At 37.6% G+C, this 10,811-nt stretch overlaps 2 protein-coding genes across 2 annotated transcripts in view; one reads left to right on the plus strand and one right to left on the minus strand.

Annotated features, from left to right (window-relative positions):
* haus1 (HAUS augmin-like complex, subunit 1) overlaps positions 1–4,040 on the minus strand; it is a 5,495-nt gene extending 1,455 nt beyond the window's left edge. Inside the window, exons 1-8 of the mRNA XM_051877125.1 lie at positions 3,875–4,040; positions 3,224–3,398; positions 2,922–3,057; positions 2,433–2,567; positions 1,531–1,654; positions 1,385–1,450; positions 518–589; positions 263–310 (exon numbers count right to left, since the gene is read on the minus strand). Coding sequence (XP_051733085.1) covers positions 263–310; positions 518–589; positions 1,385–1,450; positions 1,531–1,654; positions 2,433–2,567; positions 2,922–3,057; positions 3,224–3,398; positions 3,875–3,895 — 777 coding nt within the window. The 5' untranslated portion in view covers positions 3,896–4,040. The remainder of the gene's footprint in view (positions 1–262; positions 311–517; positions 590–1,384; positions 1,451–1,530; positions 1,655–2,432; positions 2,568–2,921; positions 3,058–3,223; positions 3,399–3,874) is intronic.
* Positions 4,041–4,749: 709 nt separating this feature from the next.
* Positions 4,750–10,353, plus strand: atp5fa1 (ATP synthase F1 subunit alpha). Its single transcript, XM_051877121.1, is given in 12 exon segments — positions 4,750–4,962; positions 5,654–5,729; positions 5,854–6,023; positions 6,921–7,094; positions 7,210–7,376; positions 7,472–7,772; positions 8,944–9,093; positions 9,095–9,169; positions 9,247–9,354; positions 9,630–9,774; positions 9,865–10,015; positions 10,131–10,353. Coding segments are annotated over 12 exon segments (1,656 nt in total). The 5' UTR covers positions 4,750–4,902; the 3' UTR covers positions 10,210–10,353.
* The last annotated feature ends 458 nt before the right edge of the window (positions 10,354–10,811 follow it).

Consider the following 10,811-nt stretch of genomic DNA (forward strand, 5'->3'; position numbering starts at 1 on the left):
ATGGGATGTCATTAAATTTCATGTGCACATAAAGGCAGGCGTCCCAAAACTTTTGGCAATATAGTGTATATATATGAATATATGTATGTGTGTGTGTGTGTGTGTGTGTGTGTGTGATATATATATATATATATATATACACACACACATATATACACACATACATACACACATTATATATATATATATATATATATATATCTCAAAATGAAATTAATAATAATAATAATATAAATAAATAAAATTGTGAATTAATTATTACCAGCTCTCGTTTAGCTTCCTCGATTTTCACCCGTGCAAGAGCTGGACTCTGAAAAAAGTAGAACAGTAATAAAAACTGAGAAAATGGATAAAGGACCAATGATTATTTTATTGAAATGTGTCTAACATACTGTGCATGACAAAAATGAATATTTATTAACAGCTCCACACATCAAACAACAAAACCATTGTTTCTTGTTCATGCCATGATCAATAACAGTTGTAAAAAGGAAAATCTTCATATGAATGTACTTACAGGGCTCAAATCACTATACGGCTCTAGTTTCTTCTTCAAAGGTAGTGTTTCTTCTTTCAGCGCAGCAATTTTCTAATTATAGAAAAAAACAGCGAGAAAACAACTTTCATACCATCCTGTAAGATGAAGTTTTGTTTCAGTGCATGTTCATTAAATTTAAAGAGGACCTATTATGCTTTTTTACATGTTCAGCTTTCTTTAGTGTTTCTTTAATGTTGCTGTTTGAGCATGAAAAAGCTCTGCAAAGTTACAAAGTCCCTCCAGCGAGAGTTATTCTCTATATCAGTGTCACTGTTCCTGAACTCCATTGTAGAGTTTTCTTCCGGGAATGAACACGTCACAACATTCCTCATTTAAATAATTCCTGCCCAAGGCATACACAGAATAAAGGGGCGGGGCCTGATTGAGTTAGTTAGTAGTGTGTTGAAACTCATTGTTATGGTAAGGGGCGGGACATTTCCCAAACAAGCTCGAAGCAGTTGACCAATCACAACACACTGGTCCAGCTGTCCAATCAGAGCGCATTGCGCTTTTCAGAAGGAGCTTTATAGAGACAGGAACTAAACAGAGCGTTACTGAGACTGGGAACAGAGGAGCTGCAACAATGACAAATATGAGCATAAAAAGCTATTCTAGTAGAGCCCAAAAACAAAATCAAGACTTTGTAAAAGGGCATAATATAGCCTTTTTAAAATAAATCCTTACATGCCATTTACTGTACATCATAACAGACTAGTTATACACCATATTAGGTGTGCACAAAAACATCCAGAAAAGATAGAACGACTTTATGATCATGTCAGAATTGCATGTTATTAAAAACATCTTTGTTGATCTGTGATCTGGTAAATCAGTAGGGTAGTTTACCTCGGATAACTGCAGGATGGCCTGATGGGTAAGAGAATCTTCCATCTGCCGTGAGTCCAGCTTTTCCTGTCACAAACACACAGTCTCTGTCTGTACAATATAAATTGATGACTGGATACAGTATTAAGAAAAAAGGTGACATAAACCTGTGCAATTTTATTCCTGCAAGTGAGATCTCTGGATTTATTCTTCATGAAGTCCATGTTAAGAAGCCTCTCCTCCGCTGTAGCTGCTTCCACCTGCTGTATATGTGTGACCTTCATCAAATCACTGAAAAACAGTTTTACACCCAAACATTAGTTTTAGATCAGGGGTTTCTAAACTGAGGTCTGGGACAGCAATTACAGCTGCATGTGACGTGGAAAAACTGTATAAAAAAAAGTAAATAAATAAATAATAGGTTTAAAATAAAGAAGTAAATAAATAATTTAGATGGTATGGAATCTTGTTTCTGCCACAGAATAAAAAAATTGAAAAGATAATTTTGACTTTTTATCTGACAATTTGGACTTTTTTTGCAATTGTGAGTTTATATCTTGCAATACTGACTATTTTCTCGCAATTACGTATTTATATCTCGCAATTCTGACTTTTTTCTCGTAAATGCGAGTTTATATCTCAAAATTTTGCCTTTTTTCTCATAAATGCGAGTTTATATTTCGCAATTCTGACTATTTTCTTGTAAATACAAGTTTACATCTCGCAATTTAGCTTTTTTAAATAAATAAATATTTATTTAAATAAATAAATATTAGATTCATATATATATATATATATATATATATATATAATGTAACTTAATAGAAACTAATTCAGTGTATAAATTGGGTGTTTATAAAAGATTTTAGGATTTCAGGATAAAAGATTTTAGCCTCTTAAAATTTTAAGATGGGGGTCCCTCGCACAGTAAGAAGGCTGAATAAATAACAGTAGCAGTAAAAATCATGACAGGTAAGAAACTTTCCAACCAAATTATTAAAATTTTGCACAATTAACAAACAAAGAACAGCAAAGTAAAATGCATTAATTATCTCTCGTGTTTTCTTACTCCTGATGTTTTTTCCGAAGAACAACTGAGGAAGTCATTTTCTTCCTAACAGCAGAAAGTTCCCGCTGCAACTTCCGGTCCGTTTTCTCTGCCTCCAACACGTCATTGGTCAGTTTATTGATTGCTGGCATGTAGCTGAAGACCCAAGAGTGTAAAGAGTTTGTTACATTGTTACGCAGGTGTGTGATAGAAAGTGTGACTGGAAATGCTCAGAATCGGTTCTTTCTTTTGGAAAACAATAACTTTATTTGTTGTGTGCTTTGATCTTTAAAAACAGCTATATTACACACTGCATGAAAGGTAATATCCGAAAAAATCATAATAGGGGCACTTTAAGATTAGGTTCAGGTAGGTTCTTGAACAACATTTTAAACCAATCAATCTTCTCTGGTTGTTTACGGTTGGGATATTTTATAGTAATGCTGTCACCATGCATGTTACCCCAGGAACAAGTATATGATGAATTTATGAAGTAACATGATATTTTACCTCCCAAGTGATGTGTCTCTGATTTTAAGCACTTCAGCGGTGCCCTCCAGCACCGACAGCAGGTCCACTGTGGGTTTGGAAAGTCCTCCAAGCTGTAGTCCAACTCCCTGGAGAAGCACTTCCTGCAGATGGGCTCCTGTCACAGACCACAATGAAAGTCATGGACCAGCAGCCCCAGCTCAGCATGAACACAAGACTCAGAAATGATTATTAATGTATTACACAGCCTAAACTGTACATTTACAGAACATTTATGCTCTTGGCAGGCTATTTTATCCAAATTGACTATCCTAGAGTCTCACCATCACTGCGGTACTCTTCTGTTTTCTGCTCGTGGTCCTCAATGAGCAGCTCAATCTCTCTGCATCTCACCTCACTGCTCTCCGCCAGCTCATACAGAATCTCCACTGTGCGTGTGTTCACCTCAAACTCTGGTACCGGCTGCTGCCCGAACACCTTCCTGAGCCACTGGGTCACCTGCAATTACATGCAAATGCACAGTAAATGGTACACGCAAATGTTTTGAGATTCAATAATCAACATTTATTACAATAGCTTGTGCCAAAATGGTAACACAAATAACATGGTTATGCATGATTATTATATACATTTACTATGGTATTTAAATTGTATTTCAAGGTACAAAGGATACCATGGTATTGCAAGTCCAAAAAAATTTTTATTTATTTTTTGTTGTTGTTTTGTTCTAATCGTCCACACAAGGACGTGTTGTATAAGACGTACCATATCAAACATTAAATAATTTATTAAAATCATAGTGAATACATATAGTATAATTAGTAAGTGTATTTAGGACAGATAAACACTACATGGAACAGAACTGCTGTGAACATGTACACATTTGTTAAAGCGAATTACATCGTATTCAAGATGTGTATATTATTAGTTTAGTGTATATCATTCTAGTGAATTCTACAAAGACATTAACTCACAATGTTGATTTTCTCGCACATATTTCCACTAATTTAGTGTCAAATCTAATCAGATTTACTTGATATAAACAGAACCCGAAAGTAAAATCCCGCCACTGTATTTGTTCTTCTTGTTCCGGTGTCTCAAAGCGCGTTTCTCATTGGCTGTCCGAATGAAAAATTGACCAATGAGATTCTGAGACGCTGAAGCACCGCCCAAATACAGCGAGCTTCAACAAACTGACGTGGTAAAAAAAAAAAAAAAAAATAATAATAATTATGAATCATACAGTTATTATCAAGCTATTTATTCTAATTTATTATATAAATCACATTATTGTTAAAATTTATTAAAATTATTATCAAAAGATAAATGTTCAAAACGTCAAGACTAGCACAGAAGACTAATAATATATCAAAGTATATTTGTTACTGTCTATTTATCTTACATTTTATTTTTTACAACAACTTTAAGTTCAGTAGTTTTTAAAGATCAACAACCATTTATTGTTATCACAAAAGCGTTAACACTATGTAAATATAATTCTGCCATTTGTTTTATTCCTCAAAACGTACAGATAAATCTACAGCGCAGATATAATTTTTCATACAAGGAATTAAAATTCAATAATTGAATTTTTAAATAACATAAATAATTTGTCTATTTAGACGTTTTTCTAAAAAAAAAAAAAAAAAAAAAATACTTGAAAAGAAGCAATCGTTCATAAAATACGAGCTTTTGTTTTTCATTTGCTCTGGATAAACTCGTCTGCTAAATGCATAAATGTAAATTTATCTTTTTAAATCAACACAAACACAGTTTAACTGATTGACTTTATATGTTATTAACCTTGACTTTATATGTTATAATCTATAAGAACAAAAATGTCTCGCGTCGTCGCAAGGAACTACATCCGGGTCTGTTGTTGACCTTTCCTATATGAGCTGCGCTCGCGACCTCCATTTCCTTCACTCAGCTCCTCGCGCTCCAGCCGGCCGCTGCAGGAGGATACACACTTGAGCTCCCGCTAAACAAATTATCAATAATCATGCTCTCCGTTCGCGTTGCGGCGGCTCTGGCCCGCACCTTGCCCAGACGTGCCGGATTCGTAAGTTCCATTTTGTGGCGTTTTAACTCGCATACAACACCGAGCCGGTGAATGTCAGCGCTTGTAAATGGCGTGAGGCTGCGCGTCGCCATCTTGCAGTATGAAGGGCCTGCGTATGCTGCGTTTGATTTAGCTTTATTTGTTTTTAGTTTTAAACTACAGCAACATGTACTTTTAGGGAACCGAATGTACCTGTTTTAAAAGTATATATACATTATAAATGGTTTCAAATGCATGTTTAGCGAGGTTGTGATCAATGAATGACATTCCCAATTGAAGGTCAGGAAATGCTGCTTGGGTTTGTGACAGATCAGCTGTCAGTAGCTTTACTATATACATAAGTTTATTTGGAGTATTTTAGTGCTTAATGCTTTAGTGCATCTATATATATAACCATTTTGTTGCACTTACTCTTTATTTAGGCGTACGTTTGGATGATGTGCTTTGTGCCGCATTAGTGAGCGCATTATCTTTGCAAATGAGAGGTTATACGCACTTTGATTTATTATATGTAGTTGATCTGTTGTTACACTGTTGAAAGATTTAGGTGCAATGACGTGGTTGTTGATGGCAGATGAAGGTCAAGGGCTCACAAGCAACGTGCTTGGATTTCTATGGTTCAATCTGAAAGTGTCTGTTTATTATTAACACTATCATTATAAGCTTATAACCAATATTTTTGCAATTGCAGGTTTCCAAGAATGTTGCTGCTGCATGTGTTGGAGCAAAGAACCTGCACACTGCCAGACCATGGCTGCAGAAGACAGGTTATTGTTTTTTATGTTGCACTTGGGTCATTTAGGTGTGGTTTTTGCTCTTTTGTTAAGCACTCATATTGTTGCGTTCATTTATGGAGTCATGCATGCTCAAGCGCTCTGCGTTGTTTTCCAGGCACAGCGGAGGTGTCCAGCATTCTGGAGGAGAAGATTCTTGGAGCCGATACTAGTGCGGATCTGGAGGAAACCGGCCGTGTGCTGTCCATCGGTGACGGTATCGCTCGTGTGTATGGGCTGAGGAACGTGCAGGCCGAAGAGATGGTGGAATTCTCCTCTGGTCTGAAGGTGAGTGAGCCAGGGGTCATGAGGTCGTGGCTGAGCCTTCAAGGACTCCAGATGCTTCAAGATGATCATATTCTTAAAGTGATAGTTCACCTAAAAATGAAAATTCTGTCACTTACTCATCCTCAAGTTGTTCCAAACCTGTATGAACTTCTTCCTTCTGCTGAACACAAAGATACTTTGAATGATGTCGGTGACCAAACAGTTGATGGACCACATTGACTTCCATAGTATATGGAGGTCAATGGGGTCTATCAACTGTTTGGTTACCCATATCTTTCCAAATATTATCTTGTGTTTGGCAGAAGAAAGAAATTTGTACAGGTTTGAACAACTTGAGGGTGAGAGACAATTTATGAGTTTTCATTTTTGTGTGCTCTATCCCTTTAATGCACACCGTATACATACATACATTTTTTGGCTTTTAGTACAGTGTATATTATTGTAGTTGAGATGCATGTTTTTAGTATGTATATGCGCACCAGTTAAGTATAGACACGCCTACATATTTATTGTCAAATTAGAAGTTTTATTTTAACTTATATTTAAGCATGAAAAAAAGTTATTTAAATGTTCACTTTAAATGTGTTAAATATATTAGTATGTTAAAATATTACATGATATAGTGTGACTAGTTAAATATTTAAATTAAAAATCTATAGTATAAATTTAAATATGGTATTTAAATAAAATGGTATAAGTGTAGTGTATATACAGTTTTTAAATAAAATGGTCTGACTAAAAAACTGGTGTAATAGTGTAAATAACTAAAATGTAAATGCAATGATTTGACTAGTTAAATCAATACTTACATGGGTTTTAATTTTAATTTATGTAATCCTGTCTCAGTATTCTTGGTTAACTGCTTTTACATCAAGACACTTTCGCTTCTCTTCTCAGGGAATGTCTCTGAACTTGGAGCCTGATAACGTTGGTGTTGTGGTGTTCGGTAATGACAAACTCATCAAGGAGGGTGACATCGTCAAGAGAACAGGAGCTATTGTGGATGTTCCTGTTGGAGAGGAGCTGCTCGGCCGTGTTGTGGACGCTCTGGGAAACCCCATTGATGGCAAGGTCTGACCACCAATTGGACACTTGCGTAGTTGTAGTTCCTTTGTTTAATATAGATGCCAATGGCCAGAATTCTTCCTTTTAGAGTTGAACAATCTGTCTTTGTTTCTCCTCCAAGGGACCCTTGGGCTGTAAGCAGCGTAGGCGTGTGGGTCTGAAGGCCCCTGGCATCATCCCTCGCATCTCCGTGAGAGAGCCCATGCAGACCGGCATCAAAGCCGTGGACAGTCTGGTGCCCATTGGCCGTGGCCAGAGAGAGCTGATCATTGGTGACAGACAGACTGGGTAAGTGCTGGACTTGGTAAATGTAAATGCTGGCATTGCTTGCTTCATTTGAGCCAATTTTAGCTCAATTATCCATTTAAATTTGTTTACCCCAGCAAAACCGCCATTGCCATTGACACCATCATCAACCAGAAGCGCTTCAATGAAGGCACTGAAGAGAAAAAGAAGCTGTACTGCATCTACGTGGCCATCGGTCAGAAGAGATCCACCGTGGCCCAGCTGGTGAAGAGGCTGACAGACACTGATGCCATGAAATACACCATCGTGGTGTCTGCTACCGCGTCTGACGCCGCTCCCCTGCAGTACCTGGCTCCATACTCCGGCTGCTCCATGGGCGAGTACTTCAGAGACAACGGCAAACACGCTCTGATCATCTATGATGATCTCTCCAAACAGGTGAGAACTTGGCACTAAAGCTGCAGTTGCATTTACACCTTTAAATCCAGACATGACCAAGTTGTGCATACAAGGCGTCTCATAGGCCACAATAGATTAACCTATGGACACTTATTGAAGGGTGAAGAAGCACCGAAATTACAAAATTGTAGTCTTGTTAATAAAATCCATGTCCAAATTTTAATGTCATGAGACAAAGATTATCAGGACAAACTTTTAAGGGCTTATTTTGTAAGACCCAGACATATGGACTTTTACAGTTACTAGTGTTTTTTGTTTTGTTTTTATAGATGTATTAAATTCTCTAATGTATCTGTATTTTCAATGCAAATAGCCTGTGAAGCTGGCCACAGATGCTGACATGGTGTTTAAAAAAAAAAAAAAAAAAAAAAAAAAAACAACAAAAGCTGCAGTCTTGCTCAAAAGTTTGCATATGTGATGGAGTACCTTGTACATCAGGTTATGGCTCATATAGTCTGATTATAGTGAGAATAATGGAGGTCACATTTAAACACCTTGCTTAGTTATTTTTGATCAAAGCTCTGTAGTTTTAAAATGCAATTAAAACTGCTGAATGAGAGACAAATGTTCCTCAAAAGCTGCAACAATCTCTCTAAAACCATGATATATAAATATGTAAATATTAAAACGAAGTTGCTTCAGTCCAGTAATTGTTCATCTTGAAATATTACTATGTTGTTGTTTACCTTATAAAAATCAGTCAAGATTTCAGAGTAAAGACATATGAACCACAACATGAAGGCCTTTTACTTTCATGTCCCAAACACACACTTATAATGCTCTCATTATAATTTTATGTAGCTTATATGACAGACTTGTGCTGCACATGTTGCACTTAACTGCATTTTCCTTTCTGAAGTGATTTCAATCATATTTCAAGCATTCAAAACCACCATGGCAGACAGTGTGCATCTGAAGTGTCTCAGCTGAAGGAAAAATCCATTATTTATTGGCTTTAATATATCGGCCAATACTGATATGGTGTCCGATGTAATCTGTATCCCTATTGAGCATGTTGATAATTTAGAGGCCCTTGAAATGTGCATATTAAATGATACAGTAGGCTTTATAGGGGTTAATGGTATTGCAGGAGTTAATGTGTATCTGATGAGTGTGAATGCCGAAAATGTGAGCTTTGTCGCTCTTTCAGGCTGTTGCCTACCGTCAAATGTCCCTGCTGCTGCGTCGTCCCCCCGGTCGTGAGGCCTACCCCGGTGATGTGTTCTACCTGCACTCCCGTCTGCTGGAGAGAGCGGCTAAGATGAACGACAACTTCGGTGGTGGATCCCTCACCGCCCTGCCCTGTTATCGAGACCCAGGCCGGAGACGTGTCCGCTTACATTCCCACCAATGTCATCTCCATCACTGACGGACAGGTGCGTCATTGCACAAGCAGATCCTGCACAGTCAAGGATTTGATACACAAGCTGATCTACTCAATCTCTTCATGCAGATTTTCTTGGAGACTGAGTTGTTCTACAAGGGCATCCGTCCCGCTATCAACGTGGGTCTGTCCGTGTCCCGTGTCGGCTCTGCTGCCCAGACCAGGGCCATGAAGCAGGTTTGTTTTGTGACCTAGTTTGGCTCCCAATGGATGTTTTTAAGCTTGTTTCTAGTAGGGCTGCACTATAATTGTGATTATGGCTTGGTGCAGTTGTCAAAGCGTGCCACACTTTACTTTAAAACCGGCAACGCATGTATTTTTGAAAGAAACCTGCCAAAATAAAAGCTTGAAGTTACCAATTTTATAGACTAATGTGACTTTCCAAATAGAGCTATTGATGTCATATGGGAGGTCTAGGAATGGTTCTAACTCTCCGACCGTTGGTTCTCCAGGTGGCTGGTACCATGAAGCTGGAGTTGGCTCAGTATCGTGAGGTGGCTGCTTTCGCCCAGTTCGGTTCTGATCTGGATGCCGCCACACAGCAGCTGCTCAACCGAGGCGTGCGACTCACAGAGCTGCTCAAGCAGGGCCAGTACTGTAAGTACACTACTGCCCCCTACTGCATAGGAGGACACATTCAATCTCAACCTATCTGTGTGTAATATTCCCATGCTGTTTTGTCTCAAGGTCCAATGGCCATTGAGGAGCAGGTGGCCGTCATTTACGCTGGTGTGAGAGGACACTTGGATAAGATGGAGCCTAGCAAGATCACCAAATTTGAGAAAGCCTTCCTTCAACATGTCCTCAGCCAGCACCAGGATCTGCTCTCATCCATCAGGTATGTTTTCTGCACTTTTTGTTGTAAGAAATGCCAGTGGAACACCTTGTTCCTGAGCCATTGCTTTAAAACACAAATGACGGCTATTAATTTAACTTATCTTTTTGTGTTTTAGGGTCGACGGTAAGATTTCAGAGGCCTCTGACGCAAAACTCAAGCAGATTGTGCTCAACTTCCTCTCAAGCTTTGAGTAGTTTGTTTCCTGTATCGCTAATGTTTTGTCAATGTTTGCATAGTGCTCATGCTTAAATTTATACAAACCCTAAAGAAATTCAAGTGGCACTTGATCCTCAATGTACAGAAATCTCCTAACAGAGAATAAAGTGTTCCCAACTCCATCTTTGGTTCTCAGTTTATTTTGTGTTGTGTGCTTGTTTTGAATGATGATTAGTGTTTATTAGGGGTGCTAGTGCACTTGAAGTGCATAAATTATGGCTTTTTTTTTTTTTTTTTTAAACTAAGTATTGTGCAAACTGGTACCTTTTTTTTTTTTTTTTTTTTTTTTTTAAATATTTAAGTTTCTCAGCACAGTCTAGTGTTACTGCTCTCTAGGGTTGTAAAGAGATAATGTAGGCCTACATAGATGTAAATGTGAGATGTAGTTTAATTTTAGTTTCAGTTATGGGTTATTTCAGTTAAGTTTATTTACTTAACACTGACAATTTAAAATACAAGTTTGGTAACCATTTTCCTAACATGAACTACATTAGCATGAACTAACAAAGACATGGGTTTTTTTTTTTTTTTATAAACTTTTAAAGGGTTTGTTCATCCAAAAAGAAATTACAAACTCTTA

The sequence above is a fragment of the Ctenopharyngodon idella genome, chromosome 21 (assembly GCF_019924925.1).
Source record: "Ctenopharyngodon idella isolate HZGC_01 chromosome 21, HZGC01, whole genome shotgun sequence".
Classification (NCBI taxonomy): Eukaryota; Metazoa; Chordata; class Actinopteri; order Cypriniformes; family Xenocyprididae; genus Ctenopharyngodon; species Ctenopharyngodon idella.